The 22,408-nt window shown below is 37.8% G+C and overlaps 1 protein-coding gene across 7 annotated transcripts in view; it reads left to right on the top strand.

Annotated features, from left to right (window-relative positions):
- mlxip (MLX interacting protein) overlaps positions 1 to 22,408 on the top strand; it is a 58,052-nt gene that overhangs the window by 21,078 nt on the left and 14,566 nt on the right. For 2 of the 7 annotated variants that reach the window (XM_062025802.1, XM_062025800.1), the window contains exons 2-11: positions 8,102 to 8,208; positions 8,291 to 8,373; positions 9,218 to 9,325; positions 9,422 to 9,463; positions 12,047 to 12,251; positions 15,935 to 16,024; positions 16,869 to 16,963; positions 19,629 to 20,115; positions 20,196 to 20,239; positions 20,426 to 20,519. In XM_062025802.1, coding sequence (XP_061881786.1) covers positions 8,102 to 8,208; positions 8,291 to 8,373; positions 9,218 to 9,325; positions 9,422 to 9,463; positions 12,047 to 12,251; positions 15,935 to 16,024; positions 16,869 to 16,963; positions 19,629 to 20,115; positions 20,196 to 20,239; positions 20,426 to 20,519 — 1,355 coding nt within the window. The remainder of the gene's footprint in view (positions 1 to 8,101; positions 8,209 to 8,290; positions 8,374 to 9,217; positions 9,326 to 9,421; positions 9,464 to 12,046; positions 12,252 to 15,934; positions 16,025 to 16,868; positions 16,964 to 19,628; positions 20,116 to 20,195; positions 20,240 to 20,425; positions 20,520 to 22,408) is intronic. The other 5 variants (XM_062025806.1, XM_062025805.1, XM_062025801.1 and 2 more) reach the window with 5 other exon arrangements.

Raw genomic sequence — 22,408 nt, 5'->3', positions numbered from 1 at the left:
AAATGCGGCCCTCATTGTTTGAAAGCAGAGTGATGATGCAGTTGGATAACGCAATGCTCGCAGGCCCCATGTGTTTTTACTTGCAGCTCCATTGAACTGTCAGGAAAGGGGTCATATTGTGATTTTTTTTTCTACATTTAAAGGAGAACTACACTTTTTTGGAATTTTACCTATCGTTCACAATCATTACGAGAGACAAAAACACACATGTATTCTTTAAAATTATTATTTTAAAAATGATTAAGAAATGCCTGGAAGTTGCGGCTAATAGGAGTCACCGTTGTGGCCTTCAAAACCCTCTAAAACAACTTCAAAACCCCCAACAACATTTTGTATACACACTGCAAGTCTATATGTAATGTAGTAACTGTTCTGCCCTCACTATATGTGTTGAGGTTATAGAGCTTGGCAGACAGGAGCTAACAAACAATCCAAGACGTTCTAATAAAGTTCCAAAGCAGATGAATCCATTTAGGCTCTTTATTGTTGTTGATCTTGCTTTGTCTTTTTCCTATCTTTACTTTTGTCTTGCACTGGACCTTTTATTTTTTGTAAAACTGAAATACACACAATGACAAATGTATAAGCTATGTGATTCAAATAACATACTGAAATGTAATACACAATATGTAAATATTAGCTTCACACAAATATATAGTACTATCATCAAACAAATACTGCTGAGTGTTGAAACTATTTCGATGGTGGAAATATACGACTGGCCGCCATTTTAAGTCCTCAAAACATCCATTAAAACAGTGCACAAAAATTGTTTTTCAATAAACATCTCAGTATCAAATTGAACCACTTTCCACCTTAATATTGAGTTACATAAACAAGTTAAACAGTTTACTTACAGACTTATCTTTTCCAAGGCTTGTAAGAGCTAACACAACTTGTCTACTTCTCAATCGTCTCATGAACTGAACTGACATCGTCAACCTGGAGTGGCCAAACTAATGAAGCGTAGTATTTTCATATCGCCACAAGGTGTCAGTAAGAGTCTACAATCAAGTGGGCATAACAGTAACAGTATATAATATGTACAATATTTACTGTATTTTGGTCATTTTAATCATTGCCAGAACTAATTATTTGGCGCTTTAATTCCCGTTTCCATAGTAGCGCACGTCTGACTTCTGGCAACAACCCCTTCCAGATACAAACACGCAAGTGTGTTCTAATCATGGCAGATTCAGTAACAGAATCAGAATCAGAATCATTTTATTGCCATTGTTTGAGAACGGGTTAACAAACTAGGAATTTTTCTTGGTGCAAACGTGCAACATAAAACACATATAACACATATTTGGTATAAAAAGAGCTGTGACTGAGCTATCAGATAGACTTAGAAGGGATTCAAGGAATTCAAGGAGCTGCTGTTAGGAGTTATTGTTCATTTGCCTGATGGCCGAGGGGAAAAAACTGTTCAGGTGGCGGGAGGTTTGGGTCTGGATGGAGCGTAGTCTCCTGCCTGAGGGGAGAGGGGAGAATAGTGTGTGTCCAGGGTGAGAAGAGTCAGCTGTGATCCGACCCACACGCCTCCTGGTCCTGGAGGAGAACAAGTCAACAACGAAGACGGCTATTTTTGGACAAATGAAGATTCACAACCTTTTTGATTCTGGATTTATGGAGGATGAACTACTGCTTCTAGGGTTCTGGGTTCAATTGAACCCTAGGGGTTCGGTGAGTCGGCCTCAGGGGTTCGGCGGAGGTCAAAACACACCTGAGTCATCATGTAATTACAAACTTCTCCCTATCAGCGTATTACGGATACGGCAACAGCTGACTGGTTTGCAGGTGTGTAATTTGTTGTGAGTTTATGCACTGTGTTGGTTTTGTTGTTTGAACAAGGTGATGTTCATGCACGGTTCATTTTATGCACCAGTAAAAAAACATGGTAACACTTTAGTATGGGGAACATATTCACCATTAATTAGTTGCTTATTAACATGCAAATTAGTAACATATTGACTCTTAACTAGTCATTATTAAGTACTTATTAATGCCTTATTCAGCATGTCCTTATTATAACCCTAACCCTCTAACCCTGACCCTAACCCTAACCAAATAACTCTAAATTAAGTCTTTATTACTTAGAATATGTTCCCCTAGTGTCCAAATAACTCTAAATTAAGTCTTTGTTACTTAGAATATGTTCCCCATACTAAAGTGTTACCAAAAACATATAACTTTCTCTTGAATTTGAAAAAAACTAAACATTTTATTTTTCACTAAAGAAGGGTTCGGTGAATGCGCATATGAAACTGGTGGGGTTCGGTACCTCCAACAAGGTTAAGAACCACTGTTCTAGAAGGAAGAAGGACGAGTGAGACATTGGAGCAGACTGAAGGCGAGAGAGAGCGAGGTAAAAATGAATCGAAGCTGAAAACATGAAGCCAAGCTATTTCGACATACTTAACCGGAAAAAACTTCTCTGGCCAGCTGGACCAAACTGTTCATCGAGAGTGAGTCACACTTTATATCGATCATGATACACGCAGCACTTCATGCGTGTATCATGACAGACAGCATACGGTGTCTGGCTCGCTGTGTACAAACACAACAGGAAATGTTGGCTAATACTTCACAGATACTGTAATATGATTGTTCGTGTTTTTCAGTCAGTACAGATTGATGTCCTATCGCAGTGTTTTGCATTATCAACTCAAACACATTTTTTGCTGATGTGGAAGCTAGCTTATTTTAGGATAGGATAGGACTTTATTGTCATTGCACAAGTACAACGAAACTATGTTTTAAGTTAAAGTTAAAGTACCAATTATTGTCACATACACACTAGGTGTGGTGAAATGTGTCCTCTGCATTTGACCCATCCCCTTGATCACCCCCTGGGAGGTGAGGGGAGCAGTGGGCAGCAGCGTAGCCACGCCCGGGAATCATTTTTGGTGATTTAACCCCCAATTCCAACCCTTGATGCTGAGTGCCAAGCAGGGAGGTAATGGGTCCCATTTTTATAGTCTTTGGTATGACCCGGCCGGGGTTTGAACTCACAACCTACCGATCTCAGGGCGGACACTCTAACCACTAGGCCACTGAGTAGCACAAACCCGTTCAAGATAAGACAAATAAACACTGTTTTTTCGTAGCTCGCTTTTATGACTAATACCGAAGTGTTCCGATGTGTTACTGCAGTGGTTCTTAACCTGGGTTCGATCGAACCCTAGGGGTTCGGTGAGTCGGCCTCAGGGGTTCGGCGGAGCCTCCGCCGCGGAGGTCAAGACACACCCGACTCATCGTGTAAATAAAAACTTCTCCCTATCGGCGTATTATGGATACCTCCAAACAATGTTCCTTTTAATTTTCCATCTGATTTGCAGGTTTGTAATTTGTTGTGAGTTCATGCACTGTGTTGGTTTTGTTCTTTGAACAAGGTGATGTTCATGCACGGTTCATTTTGTGCCCCAGTAAAAAAAAACAGTGTTTCCCACACATTCATTTATTTGTGGCGGCCCGCCACGAAAGAATTACATCCGCCACAAATATATATATATATATATATATATATATATATATATATATATATATATATATATATATATATATATATATATATATATATATATATATATATATATATATATATATATATATATATATATATATAAATATATATATTTTTTTTGTCCTGTCCAGCTTCTCTGGCAAATCATATAGTTGATGTAGATGCCCATATAGGCTGTTCAGATTTACTTTACAAAATAGAAGTGTAGGATACTTCTCTTGTTGCCTTATTTGTATTTGACCACTACTGTTTTCTGTTTATTTGTTACTGACTGTGGCAGGACACCTCTGCCTCTGTTTCACTTTATGTTGCTGGTAAATAATATGGTTGTAGTAGTAGGCTAAAGTTAAATTATTTAGTATGCACTAATTAAAGGGGCAGAGCTTTAAGAGACATTTTAGCTTTTATATTTTATAAGATATATTTTTTGTAAGAACCACAATTAATACAATTAATAAAAATATTTCAGTGAATAACTTATTGTTCAAATCTGTATATAAATATGTACATAAAGTGTTGTAATTATATTGTAAAATGGATGGATGGTTGGATGGATGGACGTTTAAAACAAAACTGTAATTATTAATTAGTAAGTATACATTTTTTGAGCCTTTTTAGAGAAAATCATTTCATTGTAGTAAATTATGCAAATTACTCGGTGATGTCATTGTGACCACGCCCACAGCCACACCCATGGCCACGCCCCCACCGCCACGGGTATCTTGGCAGTTTATGGGAAACATTGAAAACATGACTTTGTCTTGAATTTCCATCCATCCATCCATTTTCTACCGCTTATTCCCTTCGGGGTCGCGGGGGCCGCTGGTGCCTATCTCAGCTGCATCCGGGCGGAAGGCGGGGTACACCCTGGACAAGTCGCCACCTCATCGCAGGGCCAACACAGATATTTGACTTTTTAAAAAAAATATTTTTCACTAAAGAAGAGTTCGGTGAATGCGCATATGAAACTGGTGGGGTTCGGTACCTCCAACAAGGTTAAGAACCACTGTTTTACTGCAATAGAAAAAGAGTTCCTCATTGTTCGCGCTTACAAGAACAATGTTGCTACAGTTTGGTATACAGGTTACAGAACATAAATGGAGTATTGTTGATGGTATTTAAATGCATTTTTAAAGTGATTTAGTGGTGGAATCGATTGCTCCCATTAGATGCATTGCTAGCCACCAAAAACGAGCCTATTTTTCTATGTTAGAAAGCGAAGGAAAAAAAAATGGTCTTGTTGTCTCTCATATCGATTGTTAACGATAGGCAAAATTCCAGAAAAAGTACAGTTCCCCTTTAAAAAAATGCATTGTGGTCTACAAAATGTGTAATGGTGTTTTTTTGGTTAAAAAAAATGTTTTATAGATTATGTTTTATAGACCATCTTCAAGCCACTTTCAGGCTGTCTCTTCAGAATGCGCTGTTTTGTGGGCGGTCTTATTTACGTGCCAAAGTCCTCCATTAGGTTTTTCAACTGCATAGTGTCATAGTTTTTATTATTTATATGATGTTTGAAACATGCTAAAATAAACAGAACAAACACTAAAGGGAATAAAGAATATTTTTATGGAGCCCCTAAAGGGACATGGGGGAAATGTTTTTTAAAATAATTTTTATTAATAATTTTTTTTTTTTAGACATCTCGTGTGCACGGGAAACTATCTCGTTAGCACGAGAAACTTTTTATAAAGTTATAAAAAAAAATATATATATATATATATTTTTAGACATGTATCTCGTGCGCAAAAGAAAGTTTCTAAAAAAAAAAAAAAAGAATTTTTATTTTTATTTTTTAGACATCTCATGTGCACGAGAAACTTTTTATAAAAATAAAAAAAATATTTATATATACATATTTTAGATTTAATTTTTTTTAGACATGTATCTCGTGCGCACGAGAGTTTCTCGTGGGCACGAGATACATGTCTTAAAAAAAAAAAATTATACATTTTTAAAAAATATTTTTAGACATGTATCTCGTGCGCACGATAAAGTTTCTCGTGCGCACGAGATACATGTCTAAAAAAAAATAAAAAAATAAACTAATATATATATATATATATTAAAAAAAATTATTCCCCCATGTCCCTTTAGGGGCTCCGTACATTTTAAATGCATATTTTGCAATATATTTTATTGCATTTTTCTATTTCAGAATATCAGATGTGTGTGTTGGGCTTTATACTTTTTATTATTCATATAGTGTTTGAAACACACTTAAACCTACAATGAAATAACTAAAAGGAACAAAGAATATTTTACATTCATATTTTACAACATAGTTTATTGTATTTTTCAATTTGATGATATACTTTTGTGTTGTGCTATATAATTTTTAATTCTATGTGTGGTGTTTTAAAAGCCCTAAACCTGCAATGAAAGTACTAGAGGAGAGGGGAAGTAACTCAAATTGTAGGGAAATGCTAGAACTGATATAAAACCACATTTATAATACTGTAGATTTTCACCTGACAAATCATTTGGCCAGAAGTTCAGAAGACATGTTGTATAATAATCATTGTAGAACTCTATGCTCTTTTGACAACTAATATTGTTTATTAACTTGTCTCTATATACATTTAATTTAGGAAGCCATCCTTTAATCAAAAGATATACAACAAATGTTGCCTGTAAAAAACTTGGTTATTGTTATTCAGTATTAAAGAAAAGTTTGCCACCATATATGAAGAGGCTTTCTATTTACAGCTGCAGTGTTGCGGCCAAAAGAGGTTCCCCACTGCCCTTTTTGGAATTGGCACCACTGACTTGGGCTCACTGGCAGGACTAATAATAGAGCAGGAAAGCACCAAGACCAGCCACCCTGTTACTATTGTTGTTGTTGTCATTGAACTATATTTAGTTGAACCATGCCCTACAGTTTTTTAAAGCTGGGTTATTAAGTATCTAAATAGGAGAGTGTTCAAAATTGCAGCAACTGGAAAAAAAGCCAGGCAGGAAAAAGGGCGGCACTGAAAGGAAACTGGAAGGCATCTGGGAGTTTGACCGTGGTTGGTATTGAGTCTGCAGTAAAAAACAGCAACTAGCGAGTAGCGCAAACGCAGTCAACTTTTTTGTTGCCAAATAAGTACCCTTTAGTAAGAACTATCACCCTTTCCAATACTGTTGCAGGCAATTGTTTTCAAGTTGTCGACATTTTTACCCCCCAACAAACATATTTTACATATACAACTTTTGTATGTATTGATTTATTGATGTCAATCGTTTTAACTAGGGATGTCTGATAATGGCTTTTTGCCGATATCCGATATTCCGATATTGTCCAACTCTTTAATTACCGATACCGATATCAACCGATACCGATATCAACCGATATATGCAGTCGTGGAATTAACACATTATTATGCCTAATTTGGACAACCAGGTATGGTGAAGATAAGGTACTTTTTAAAAAAATTAGTAAAATAAGATAAATAAATTAAAAACATTTTCTTGAATAAAAAAGAAAGTACAACAATATAAAAACAGTTACATAGAAACTAGTAATGAATGAAAATTAGTAAAATTAACTTTTAAAGGTTAGTACTATTAGTGGACCAGCAGCACGCACAATCATGTGTGCTTACGGACTGTATCCCTTGCAGACTGTATTGATATGTATTGATATATAATGTAGGAACCAGAATATTAATAACAGAAAGAAACAACCCTTTTGTGTGAATGAGTGTAAATGGGGGAGGGAGGTTTTTTGGGTTGGTGCACTAATTGTAAGTGTATCTTGTGTTTTTTATGTGGATTTAATAAAAAAAAAAACGATGCCGATAATAAAAAAAACGATACCGATAATTTCCGATATTACATTTTAACGCATATATCGGCCGATAATATCGGACATCTCTAGTTTTAACCTTTACTATAAAGTGTCCCTTTAAGTATACATCAGAGGGGTAAAACTAACCTGTCTTACGACGGTCTAAACCCAACTCACGTTCCCTATTAGTTGGTGAACGATCCAACGCTTGGTGAATTCTGCCTCACAATAATAGGAAGATAGGACCGAAGGACATGTTTTACAAAAAAAAATAAAAAAATTGTTGTTGTTCCTTATTGTACAATGTACTTTGGGAATTTTTCAAGTGTCATTCTAGAGAATTGTAATGACTTTTTTAAAATTAAAAACTACAAGCAACACGTCTAATCTTCTGGTGTTATTATAAAATGTAGTCATGTTTAGAGTATGTATTCATATATTACATATAGCCTATTTTTTGCGCAGTATTGACAAGTGATGTACCGAAAATTCGTCCATCGAAAATAGACTCTGCTCACCAAAACCGGATGTTGTGAGGAAATATCCACTTCTGCTGGCGGGCTGCAGCTTTCCCCGCGCACACAAATGACGTAGCTCGCCCAAAGCTGATGAAAAAGTCAGGTTGCATTGCGTTTAGACTGAAGTCACATTTGAAAAGATCAGATTTCAGTCGAATTTGGACTACCTTGTGATGTGGCCTGAATCTAATGTGAAAAATATCACATTTGAAGCACTTTGGAGCGTTTAGACTGGCAAAAAAATGGCACCTGTCTTCTTCCTAATGTCTGGTTATTTGTCCACAGTGGTGAGCTGGTGTCTCCCAAATGGAAAAACTTCAAGGGTCTGAAGCTGCTTTGGCGAGACAAGATCCGTCTCAACAACGCCATCTGGAGGGCCTGGTACATGCAGTGTAAGACTTCCCCTCTGCCTTAAGAAGACACGGAAAGTTAGTTTTATTGATCATGTTTGAGTGACTGTTTTTCTGTCTGCAGATGTGGTGAGAAGAAAGAATCCAGTCTGCCACTTTGTGACTCCTCTCCATGGAAATATAGACTTGGAGCATCGCACTACAGAGGTGAACATTAAAAAGTTGCGGCAACAGGGGATTACGTACTTAACTTACGTACCTAACTTTCACCACAAATTGAAGAACAAATATAATTTTGTTATATTGTACGTGCTTTTATAATGTTGTGAGTCATTGAAGTACTGTTTATTTTGCTCATTTTTAATTAAATGAGCAATATCATTTAGTTATATTGTACATGCTTTTATAATGTTGTGAGTCATTGAAGTATTGTTTATTTTGCTAATTTTTAATTGAATGGCATAAATGGCATTTTTAATTAAATGGCATAACAATGTGTAAATAGGTCGGGGGGTGCGTTTTTTCGACTTTGTGGTTTGCCGCACAGTGAAAAACATTGTTTTAGACTAAAGACCAAAAAATATTAATTGCAGCACAGTATTTCATTAGATAAATCATGCTATGAATTTAGTAAATGATTACGTTTATCTTTTTTCAAAACATTTAGACTTGGGGAGTTTATAACACAGTTGGATTGCAAATGTTTAGCACTCACAGCATGCACGCTGCACATACACAGCCCCTGTGTAATTTATTGTATTATTATTACCACTAAAATATTTTATAAGATAAACAACTGTACAAAAAACATTTATTGTGCCAATAGTATTTTAAAATCATCTTGTACATGAGCCAATTGCCCACAAGAGCTTTAAATGTTGCATTTGTCGTTAAACAGAATGTCTCCTTTGCATCATTTTAAAAATAAACAAATATAATTAATAAATACATTGTTTGGACAAAGACATGGCAAACCATAAGGCAAAAATGTTTACATAAATGACTTGTCTATGTTCATTTTTAAAACAATGTCGCCATCCCCCCTCTGCAGATGATCACCACCGAGGGCAAATGCTGGAGGAGAAGAATAGAAGTTGTCATCAGAGAGTATCACAAGTGGAGGACGTACTTCAAGAAAAGAGTTGAGATTTCATTAAATGTATAAATGTCGTCCAGTCTTGTTTTGTTGTTTTGTTTTGTTTGATTGGTCCAAGCATATACAGTCACATTGATGTTTACTGGCTTTTTTTTTCAGTTGCAGAAGCACAAGGATGATGACCTGTCAAGTTTGCTCAAGGTATGCAGGGACTAAAAGCATGCATGCCACTTGACACTCTCACTTAAATGGACTTAAGCATTAACGCATTTGTCAATTCATGCTATGGATGGACGTTGGACTACATTTTTTTATGTTAGTGGGTCAGGAAAGTAAACAAGTATGACAACATGGACATATTTTCCCATAGGATATAATGTAAAGTGATGAGGTCATCAATGAACAAATACCATTTTAACACTCTAAACCTGGAATAGACAACCATTTGTAAGCAAAAGAGCCATTTTGTGTCCTCTTCCATTCAAGAAAAATAGTCTGGAGCCACAAGACACAGCTTATACAGGTGAAACTCAATAAATAAAATATCGTGCAAAGGTTCGATTATTCCAGGAATTAGATTTAGCAGGTGAAACTAATATATCACAAAGGCTCATAATATTTAACAACGTGCTTCTTTTGATATAATTTTGATGATTATGGCTTAGAGTTTATAAAAACCTTGAATCGAAAATCTCTGAAAATTAAGTTTTCAAAAACTAAACTATGATCATCAACATTATAACAAATAAAGGCTTGACATATCTTCTTTTGCATGTATAATGAGTTTATTCACATATTAGTTTCACATTTAAAGTTGAATTGCTGACAGAATGGACTTTAGGCAAGGCAAGGCCACTTTATTTGTATAGCGCTTTTCATACACAAGGCAGACTCAATGTGCTTCACAGACAACAAAGTGAAATGAAAGAAAATAAAAGCAAAATTAAAATGCAGACAATAAAAATAAAAACAGTGCAGACGTTAAAAGTTAAAAGATTAAAAGATTTAGCTGAAAGCTAAGGTGAACATAAAAGTCTTCAGTCTAGTTTTAAAAGTAGTCAGAGTTGGGGAAAGTCTGACATCTTCAGGAAGATTATTGCCAGCTATTTGTTGCATAGTGACTGAATGATGCTCTCCCTTGATTTGAGTTTACTCTTGGAACCGCTAACAGATTGGTCTCAGAAGATCTTAGTGATCTAGAGGGCTTATATAGTGGGAGCCTATCAGTAATATACTTGGGCCCTAGACCATGTAGTGGTTTATATGTGAGCAGGAGGATTTTGAAATCAATTCTCTGATGTACAGGGAGCCAATGTAAGGATTTAAGAATTGGTGTAATGTGCTCACATTTTTTGGTCTTTGTTAGAACTCTAGCTGCAGCGTTCTGAACAAGCTGTAGCTACCTGACAGTTTTTTTTGGGAAGACCTGCAAGGAGACCATTACAATAGTCTAGCCTACTGGTAATAAAGGCAAGTACAAGTTTTTCAAAGTCTTGAGCTGACATGAGCCCTCTAAGTCTTTTTACATTTTTGAGGTGATAGGCCGATTTTGTTACTGATTTGATGTGACTGTCGAAATGTAAATCAGAATCTAAAATAACCCCAAGATTTCTGGCTTTATTTGAGGTTTTCAGGGACAGTGATTGAAGGTGTTGGACGACTTTAAACCTTTCTTTTTTAGCACCAAAAACAATTATCTCAGTTTTATCTTCATTTAGTTGTAGGACATTTTGGCACATCCAGTGTTTGACTTGCTCAATGCACTGGCACAGAAGATCTATGGGGCGATAGTCATTTGGTGATAGCGCTACATAGATTTGGGTGTCATCGGCATAGCAATGATGGTTTAGCACGATATTCAAATTTTTGAGTTTCACCAGTAATCTTTTAAAAGTTGTAATCTTTTTATTTTAAGTTTTAATAACAGAATACAATGAACAGAGTGGGGTTACTTTGAAATAAATGAGTACTTTTCATAAAATCTTGGTTTTTAAAAATGTTTTTGACGGTTAAATGTTTTGTTATCACATACCAGGCATATGGGTAAGCCAGCGTCTTTGACTGTGAAGGCAAATTAATCTCTCCGTACCGAACTAAACTCTCTCTTTTTTTGGGATGTATTAATGCTTACCTTACCGCGAAGGTTGTAGACATCCCTCTCACCGCACACTTACACACACACACCCACCGGCTCCCCCTCTTCCTCACACTCATCCAGTCACCAGTCAGGACTCTCAGCCTGTACACATTGACGGCCACGTGGTTTGAAATAATGTAACTATTTTAAAAAAAAATCACATATCCCCCACTCAGTATAAAAAAAAGTCAGATGCCCTTGCTCTAAAAAGTGCAGTTACCGCTGTATAGAAATATAATAAATAAAACTACTCACCATCTGAGGTGGCCTGAAAGACACATAACGGAGACGTTTCCCCTTTGGTTTGCTTTGCAGGTCGTTTAGGAAACAAAATGGTTAAGTCTGAATTCATTGCACCCTCTTCTGATTACTGCCAAGTCCAGTCATGCCTAAATTGCTTTAGGGTTAGTAGCTAACTCAGTCCATTAATTTGAACGAGAGCAAGACTGTTATAAGTCATTGCGATTCTGCCTATCCATAATTTGAATTTAGTGCTATATACCGCTCGCTGGCAGGAAAGCACATCACTGATGTTTGTGTACGACAAACGCATGTTTAGTAATTGCACACTTTGCTTGTTAGCTGCGCTCAACCCTGCATGCGTGTGTCATTAACCAGCTTGCTGCTTGCTTTTCTACTGACTAAAGGGGCCCAAGGAGCAGTTATCGTTGTTTGGGGAAATCCCTCCAGCCATGCATCGTGTCTCCTTTGATCAGGATGAAGAGAGCGAATTGCCAGTCCCCACAGACCTGGAGAGCCTCTTTGACATGGAGGTTTTGATTTCGGGGTTCTCAGACACGTTATTCACCACCTTCCACCAGTCCACGACCTGGCCCAGCCCCAAGGAGCTAAGTAGGGGTTTTATTTTGTTTTATTCCATCATTTATAAATAGTAGACATTTTGGAATGAATAATTTATGAACGGTCCAATGTTCTAATGTTTTTTGACCATTTCATATTAGTCCTAAAGGTCCCACAATAATGTATTGGAATCATACTTGAACTTGGACAGTATACAAGTGGTTTAAGTAATCCCTACCGGCAAAAACGGCGTTGTGTGTCTGTAGCTTTAATGGTAATGAGCTGTGTACTCGTCAGAGTTAAAAATGTCCCAAAAAAAGTAAACCCTGTAATGAAAAACACAAAAGTCTACTCCAGTGGTTCTTAACTTTGTTGGAGGTACCGAACCCCACCAGTTTCATATGCGAATTCACCAAACCCTTCTTTAGTGAAAAATAAAATGATTTTTTTTTTTCAAATTCAAGACAAAGTTATATGTTTTTGGTAACACTTTAGAATGGGGAACATATTCTAAGTAACAAAGACTTAATTTAGAGTTATTTGGACACTAGGGGGACATATTCTTAGGAACAAAGACTTAATTTAGAGTTATTTGGACACTAGAGGAACATATTCTAAGTAATAGAGACTTCATTTAGAGTTATTTGGTCAGGGTCAGGGTTAGAGGGTTAGGGTTATAATAAGGTCATGCCGAATAAGGCATTAATACGTACTTAATAATGACTAGTTAAGAGCCAATATGTTACTAATTTGCATGTTAATAAGCAACTAATTAATGGTGAATATGTTCCCCATACTAAAGTGTTACCATGTTTTTTTACTGGTGCATAAAATGAACCGTGCATGAACATCACCTTGTTCAAAGAACAAAACCAACAGTGCATAAACTCTCAACAAATTACACACCTGCAAACCAGTCAACTGTTGCGGTATCCGTAATACGCCGATAGGGAGAAGTTTGTATTTACACGATGAGTCGGGTGTGTTTTGACCTCCGCCGAACCCCTGAGGCCGACTCACCGAACCCCTAGGGTTGATCGAACCCAGGTTAAGAACCACTGGTGTACTCCGTTGCAAAGGACTGTGGTTGTCAGGAGGATATACAGTGTAAAATGTATGCAACATATCGCATAAAACAATGTAACATTAAGGAGTGTGACAAGCGAACACATAGGTTTGCAACATTAGCATAGCAATGTGAGCGAGCGTGCTAACATTACGCTCACATTTTAACAGCAACATCATGCTTGGTTAGTCTGGGCCCTTAAAAAAACAAAACAAGCTCCTGCCTGCAAATGCTCCCAGGGCCCAAATTTGTACACCCTCGGCTTATTTACATATATTACCCTAGATTCCCCCACGATACATAACTGAACGGCACCGCCACGGAACATCTCCGCCGTCTGCCTATCCCCGCCGTCTGCCTATCCCCGCCGCTGTTCTGATGCGCATGGTTGCAATCTCCGCCGTGCAGGGGAATAGCGCAGACTTTTCCAGGATCTTGTGAATCTGCATATAATCACGTGATAAGGGGAGTCGTAGTAAAGCAAACCACAGTTTATTCTGTCCTTCCAGAGGAGCTGAAGCTAATGAACTTGGTCCTGCCCATTTAAGATATGTGACGGCTGCTGAACGGCAACAATGCGATGTGTATTGTGCTTTGCCGTCCATCAATATCTACAGGCTGGCGTCTGTGTTTGCACGAAATTGACTTGACTCATGGAAAAGATGACAGTTTTGCCTCGCAGAATGACAACTTTATTCATTCTTTATTTGTAGAAAGCAACAACACAACAGTAACGTCATCTCTAGTGAGCTTTATATACAGACACATTTAATTTATCAGCTTGTGTTTGACACAGAACCCCAAATAGCTGTCCAGCATTTGCCTGTAATATGGTCCTGAGTAGTCCTGAATTCAATCCCGGGCTCGGGATCTTTCTGTGTGGAGTTTGCATGTTCTCCCCGTGACTGCGTGGGTTCCCTCCGGGTACTCCGGCTTCCTCCCACCTCCAAAGACATGCACCTGGGGATAGGTTGATCTGCAACACTAAATTGGCCATAGTGTGTGAATGTGAGTGTAAATGTTGTCTGTCTATCTGTGTTGGCCCTGCGATGAGGTGGCGACTTGTCCAGGGTGTACCCCGCCTTCCGCCCGATTGCAGCTGAGATAGGCTCCAGCACCCCTGCGACCCCGAACGGGACAAGCGGTAGAAAATGGATGGATGGATGCATGATTCTTTGAATTTGGAACTCCACAACCAGCATGTCTCATCCATTTATGTCAACAAGGTGAAATTATGTCTAAAAATGTGCCCGAATGCAGCTGAGATATGCTCCAGCACCTCCGCGACCTCGAACGGGAGACAAGCGGTAGAAAATGGATGGATGGATGTGTCTATGAATGTTTACCATCTTCCAGGTCATTGTCATCTCAGGGCATTCAATCGATCGCAACTGGACTGTTTGGTTTGTCTTAAGTCTAGCGACTTAGATCTGACCAATCTAAGTCTTTAAGCACGAACTGATGAAGCCTACTCAGATGAGAGGCGAAATGTCTTCTAAGACAAACCAAACAGTCCAGTCCAGTTGCGATCGATTGAATGCCCTGATATGTCTGAAAACCTATTGACAAGTTGACTTCAAGCCCGTCCCTGCCGGATAATTTTTGTGTTTGAGAATGACTTCCTGTCCTACACAAGCATATTTGAGCTACACTGATCCTCCGTGTTGCGGTGACGGGCAAAAATAGAAGCTCTGCAAATATTTAGCGCAGGGATGCTGTGTAGCACCGGCATGGCCGGGGGATCCACCGATGATGGAGACTGACATATTGACTAGTATGGAAACGGAAAGAGTCCGCGCTGTTACGCATTCAGTGGAAATCCTTAGTTATTCTGCCCTCCCTGAATGTTGGAGTTTAGTTTGAGTCCTTAGAGTTAGCAATGAAAACTTCCAATTTGAGGTGGTTTATTGATAGTCTCCACAATGAAGTTAATATAAAACTAAGCACACAAAGGAAAGTAAGCATACATGTAGAAATTGTGTTAAATCAACAATACAACGTGGTCTAAACTGAGAATAAGCAATGCAACCATTCAGAATAACGGTTGGCTCTTATGCCCCTAGCTTAACGCAAACACACGAGGGACAAGCTCATTGACACGCTAATGAAAATTAGCATCAGGATTGTTTTAAACTTGTACAAACGTTTAACAAGTCAGATTTTAACTAAACAAAATTGACAAAAACCTTCAAATACATTTCTATTTACAGGCATGTAGTCTCCAAACTTTTTGGAAACAAATATTTAATCTTAAATTTGTACTACTAGGTCATTCTGTTGCTCTCTGATTAGCTACCGAAGCATATTCTGTAAAACTTCAAACTCAAATTTTTAAAACAAATAACGTAGTCGATGTTATGTTAAACATGATTGCCAGGAGAGGGCAGCACATACAGTGCATCCGGAAAGTATTCACAGTGCTTCACTTTTTCCACATTTTGCTATGTTACAGCCTTATTATAAAATAGAATACATTCATGTTTGTCCCTAGAAATTCTACACATAATGTAAATATGAAAAGGCTTTTTTTAAATCGTTTTTTAATGTAAATTAATTAAATATATATAATAAAAAAAGAAATCAGATCAGCCAAATTTTATTGGTGGCGGGCTGCCACAAATAAATGAATGTATTGGAAACGCTGACCTCCACCTCTACCATTTTGCAGCGTATGTATTGAATGCAGACATGATCCAACCGAGACTCAACCCCTTGCAGCCCAACCTCGACTTTATGGACTCTTCTGACCCTCTCCAAGGTACTCCTAGCGGTTGACGTGTGAAAAAAGTACAGTGCCTGATGAGAGATGATTTAGCCATAATGACTGTACTCTTTGTTCTACCTGACTTGAGTTAATCCACCGTTGGCCTAACCTGGCTTGGTATGCTCTGAGCTTCAATCTTGTTGATTCATAATCGCATTTTGTTTGTGTTTTGACTTTTTCTGTGAGTAGATGCTCCAGTCTCCAGAACTGCGGCCAACAACTGTGCTTTCCCCTTTTATCATTACTGTTTAGCATTGTTGGTAACAGTTACACCTTTACGCTTGCACCCTTTTCATCCAGTTAGTTTTCCCCTTAGTGCTGTTGGCAGCGTATCCACAGATAAGACCACTGGCTTGGTTTCGCCTGTACAGTATGTCCTGGAATAATTGGTCATGATGTCCCTTTCAAGTGCACTAGACCATTTACTAGTGCACTGAAACTTGCTAGATTGTCTGTTGTGTAATGATCAACAAATCAAGTTGTTGTTTTTTTGCACTGTTTAAACTCACTAGCCAACTGGAAACACCAAACCTTTTTACTGTTCACACACTTACCACCGATAAAAAGAGACATTGATCTCATGTGTTTAATGTTTTGTTTTTATGCATTATTGTATCTCTAGTAAAGATGTTTTTTGTTATGTGGTGCAAATACTGTATATTAACAAATACAGACACCAACACGCACACTAATTGTGCACACTTATGGGAATCACGCAGATGTGTTGCAGTAACTCAGTTACACAGTAGTTGGCTTAATCTAACCCAGAAAGTAGTGTAATTACTTTTCTTTTTTTTTTTTACTAACCACTTGCTAACATAGAGACTCTTGTTTCCAGACTTATTTCACAGCTACCGTCCGCCCGTCTTCCCCCTTGTTTCCCCCACTGCACCATCAGTTCCCCCTATGCCCAGCAGCAGCTCTCAGTCGCAGGTAACACACAGAGTTCTCAGCACCTTAACACACCACCACTTTCACGACGACCACCACAAGCAGAAAGTGTAAGATTCTGTGCCTCCATCTTCTGTCTTGCTTTTCTCTCTCCCTTTAGGTAGTTACACAAACCCAATCCATGTAACATAGTAATCATACTAAACTGAATTACCGCACACGACTAGTCTGCTTAACAGCCTTTTAATGATCAATCTGAACAAACCTAGGAAATATTGTTTCTTTCATTTAACAAATTGTGCAAAAGTCAGATCAATACAAGTCATCTTCATTCCTAAAAGGTGGTAAACCGCAAATCCAAATGCAGAATCTGGAAGTGATGCATCTAGATATCTTAAATTATGTCAGACATTAGACAATAATGAACAGTAGACAATTGTGGCAATAAGTAGAGATTGACAGATTGTTGGCCGAGCCACTATTTGGTATTTTTTATCGGTATCAGCTTTGTTTATTATTATTTTAATTTTTATGTATATATATATGCATGTATATATATATATATACACTACCGTTCAAAAGTTTGGGGTCACATTGAAATGTCCTGATTTTTGAAGGAAAAGCACTGTACTTTTCAATGAAGATAACTTTAAACTAGTCTTAACTTTAAAGAAATACACTCTATACATTGCTAATGTGGTAAATGACTATTCTAGCTGCAAATGTCTGGTTTTTGGTGCAATATCTACATAGGTGTATAGAGGCCCATTTCCAGCAACTACCACTCCAGTGTTCTAATGGTACAATGTGTTTGCTCATTGGCTCAGAAGGCTAATTGATGATTAGAAAACCCTTGTGCAATCATGTTCACACATCTGAAAACAGTTTAGCTCGTTACAGAAGCTACAAAACTGACCTTCCTTTGAGCAGATTGAGTTTCTGGAGCATCACATTTGTGGGGTCAATTAAACGCTCAAAATGGCCAGAAAAAGAGAACTTTCATCTGAAACTCGACAGTATTCTTGTTCTTAGAAATGAAGGCTATTCCACAAAATTGTTTGGGTGACCCCAAACTTTTGAACGGTAGTGTGTGTATATATATATATATATATATATATATATATATATATATATATGTGTGTGTGTGTGTGTGTGTGTGTGTGTGTGTGTGTGTGTGTGTGTGTGTGTGTGTGTGTGTGTGTGTGTGTGTGTGTGTGTGTGTGTGTGTATGTATGTATATATATGTATATATATGTATATATAATATATATGTGGAAATACTGTCAAAGCGCTTTGAGTACCTTGAAGGTAGAAAAGCGCTATACAAGTATAACCCATTTATCATTTATATATATATATATATATATATATACATACTGGGTGTCAGTTTATAAGGTGGCGACGTGCCCAGGTTGTGCACTGCCTTCCGCCCGGGTGCAGCTACAGTATATAGGCTCCAGCCCCCCCACGACATCGAGAGAGACAAGCGGTGGTGAATGAATGTATGGATTGAGGATTTATCAAGTAGCTTCTCAGTTTACTCATATTTCCTGCGGTGTACAGTTTTTTTTGGGTGATTTTTTTTCCGTGCGGTGCGACACGGTCGGCTGGCTGTGTCGACTTGGAAACGCTCAGGACGAAAGTGCCATGCTTTGCAGAACGCAGACTTTCTTACCTCCGCCAAAGAGGTTGTGTTGCACGAGGTATTGTTTGTGTGTTTGTTAGCAACATAACTCAAACAGTTATGGATAGTATTTGATGAAATTGTCAGGAAATGTCCAAAAAAACCAATTCCTCTCATCTACTACGGACACACTTCACTTCCTGCTTACGGCGTTTGACGCCCCCCAAATTGTCGCCCCGCGCTGCGCAGAGGATTCTGGGAGATGTGGTTTATTTTCAGCACCTGAAAAAAAATACACACTAAGGTTTGGTTTAATACCGTCATGCGTCACAGCATTATTGTGAAGACTTTCAAACCACAATACCATTACACCCCTAGTAATGTATTCCAATTTACTTTGCTACTAGTTGTTTAATCTACATCAGAGCTAGATGAAACAGCCTCAGATGTAGTATATACATATTACATTTAATTCAAATTGAGTTAGGATTTTATTGATATATGATGGAGATTAATTTGTGTTTGCATGTGTATCACGCGATGTGCGTTTGGAGGGTCCCTTGTAAAATGTCGATGAATGAATTACAGGGCGCTTCATAGTTTTACCGCAGATGTAATTCCTGCCCCTTCCTACTCCATCACTGACGAGAAAATAATTGCAAATTCCCTTGGAGATACACGTTGTACATTTGGCGCTCAGTGATAGTGCTGGGCTGGTAAATAGTCGTACCAAGGTCAAATCCCGTTTAGAGGTGTGTCAGAAAGATATACAAATGTATGTTTTAATTATCTTAAATGTAATATTTTACACACAAAAATATTTATCAAACAGCAATTTATTTCCCATGATTTTGTTTAGTACAAAACATGCATCCAATTAAATTAAAGTTTGATTAAAAAGTAAAACAATCTAAATATATTTCTGCTTAAGATCCCAATTTAACCAGGGGCGGCCCTGATCATGGTTAATTCATCAAAAGCTCTAGCCAGGAGATGAACACAAACTTACACAAATGAAAATGTAATAAACAACAGTTGAAGCACCAATTAGAGTCTTAAGGAGGAAATGTGTTTTTTTCCCAGCAGGACCAGTTAATGTTTCCCATAAGCCACATGGCCATCCCCTCACCTGTGACCTCTCAGACTAGTGGAGCCAGTGATGGCAGTGATAGCGCCATTGTGGAAAACTACCTGCCTCACTATCACGGCCAAGTGGCGCTGGGCAACCACGAAGACGTCTCCACCCACAATGCCATGGTGTCTCCGTGCCTTCCCATTCAGGACTTGGTGGCACAACCTCGGCCCCCCGCCCCCCTGGATTCTTTGGATGAGACCTTATCGCCCTCTATCATCACACACCCCTCCGCAGCCGCCGCCCGCTCTGCGTGCACACCAGCTCCACCTGCTCAGTCCAGGCTGCCGCCCTTGAATCAGCTTTCCACCTCCGCCGTGTTTCCCCCGCAGTTCGCCGTCCCTGTTAGCCTGCAGCGGGCCAGCACCAGCAAAAAACAGAATTTGAAGAAGATAAGCCCAGCCCATCCAGTCAAGCCCTCGCCGCTGTACTTCACAGGTTGGTCGTTTCTTTCAACATACTTTTATTTTTGTGCGTGTTTTATTAAAATTCTTCTTCCTCTTTAACTGTGATCTCAGCTGTAAAAATGGATGCGATACCACCTCCAGCGGTGATGTTCACGGTACGTTCTCAACATTCTCACCAGACATATCGTTAGTCACACCGTGTATACAATCCAAGAGCAGTGTGAAGAGCTATGCCTTTTAAAGGACTACAACAATACACCTGTGAAGCAGGTGTAAGTCATGTTACATGAAACCCATGCAACTCTCATATGATGACATGCTTTGTTTATGTATCCCATCAGACTTATGGATTCCCTGTCCTACCTCAAACTCAGAAGTGTTCTCAGTGCATCGCCCCCTCAAACACCCTAAAGCAGGAATCGCCCCCCCGTGTCGGTGAGGATTCCTCCACCTTTTATCAGCAACAGAGTCCTAACTTGTATAAAAATATCTTTCATTTTGTAAATAGGCCAACCCCTTTAGCAATGCTAAGGCGTTATACCAGGGGTCACCAACCTTTTTGAAACCAAGAGCTACTTCTTGGGTACTGATTAATGCGAAGGGCTACCAGTTTGATACACACTTAAATAAATTGCCAGAAATAGCCAATTTGCCCAATTTACTTTTAACTCTATGTTATTATTAATAATTAATGATATTTACACTTAATTGAACGGTTTAAAAGAGGAGAAAACCCGAAAAAAATGACAATTAAATTTTGAAACATAGTTTATCTTCAATTTCGACTCTTTAAAATTCAAAATTCAACCGAAAAAAAGAAGAGAAAAACTAGCTAATTCGAATCTTTTTGAAAAAATTAAAAAAAGAATTTATGGAACATCGTTAGTAATTTTTCCTGATTAAGATTAATTTTAGAATTTTGATGACATGTTTTGAATAGGTTAAAATCCAATCTACACTTTGTTAGAATATATAACAAATTGGACCAAGCTATATTTCTAACAAAGACAAATCATTATTTCTTGTAGATTTTCCAGAACAAAAATTTTAAAAGAAATTCAAAAGACTTTGAAATAAGATTTAAATTTCATTCTACAGATTTTCTAGATTCGCCAAAATATTTTTTTTGAATTTTAATCATAATAAGTTTGAAGAAATATTTCACAAATATTCTTTGTCGAAAAAACACAAGCTAAAATGAAAAATTAAATTAAAATGTATTTATTATTCTTTACAATAAAAAATAAAAAAATTACTTGAACATTGATTTAAATTGTCAGGAAAGAAGAGGAAGGAATTTAACAGGTAAAAAGGTATATGTGTTTAAAAATCCTAAAATCATTTTTAAGGTTGTATTTTTTCTCTAAAATTGTCTTTCTGAAAGTTATAAGAAGCAAAGTAAAAAAAATTATGAATTAATTTTAACAAAAGAAGACCAAGTCTTTAAAATATTTTCTTGGATTTTCAAATTCTATTTGAGTTTTGTCTCTCTTAGAATTAAAAATGTCCGGCAAAGCGAGACCAGCTTGCTAGTAAATAAATAAAATTTAAAAAATAGAGGCAGTTCACTGGTAAGTGCTGCTATTTGAGCTATTTTTAGAACAGGCCAGCGGGCTACTCATCTGGTCCTTACGGGCTACCTGGTGCCCGCGGGCACCGCGTTGGTGACCCCTGCGTTATACAGTGGTACCTTGGTATTAAATTAAAAACTAATTGAACGAAAACTGATGCATTTTGTCCCATAAGAAATAATGTAAATCCAATTAATCTATTCCATACACCTAAAATACAAGTACAAAACACATTTTATAGAGAATAATTATAGTTTTACACAAGGATGTATGCAGAGAACAGGTGCTTTTTGGTACCGGTTAAGATTCTGCATGACTGATCAGTGGCTTACCACTAAATTCATGGGCCCCCATACACTAGACTCCTCAAAGTCCCCCACTTCCCACCCTACACCCAACATTGCTGTCCCATACACACACACTTAGGGTCTGATCTACGAAAGGTTTGCATGTATTAAAACACGTGCAAACTTGATAGCACATGCAAAGCTGATCTACTAAACTTGTGCGCAGAGGAATGTGTCTCTCAAATAAGCAAAATTGAGAGCGTAATCCATTTAGGGTGTCTGGCTTCATTAATATGCAGAATACATGCTCAGCATCAGAACGCCCATACTATTGGGAGGAGAAAATGCAAATTAAATGATTTAGCCTCGTCTCAGGGGGGGAAACACGAACAATTTAATGAAACGCTTGCAACGTACTCCGTAACTCTGCTAATGATGTTATTTTTTTGCTCCTGCTAACGTCAAT

The sequence above is a fragment of the Entelurus aequoreus genome, linkage group LG17 (assembly GCF_033978785.1).
Source record: "Entelurus aequoreus isolate RoL-2023_Sb linkage group LG17, RoL_Eaeq_v1.1, whole genome shotgun sequence".
Classification (NCBI taxonomy): domain Eukaryota; kingdom Metazoa; phylum Chordata; class Actinopteri; order Syngnathiformes; family Syngnathidae; genus Entelurus; species Entelurus aequoreus.
Note: the sequence above shows the minus strand (reverse complement) of the source record. Positions and strands in the feature narration are given on the sequence as shown.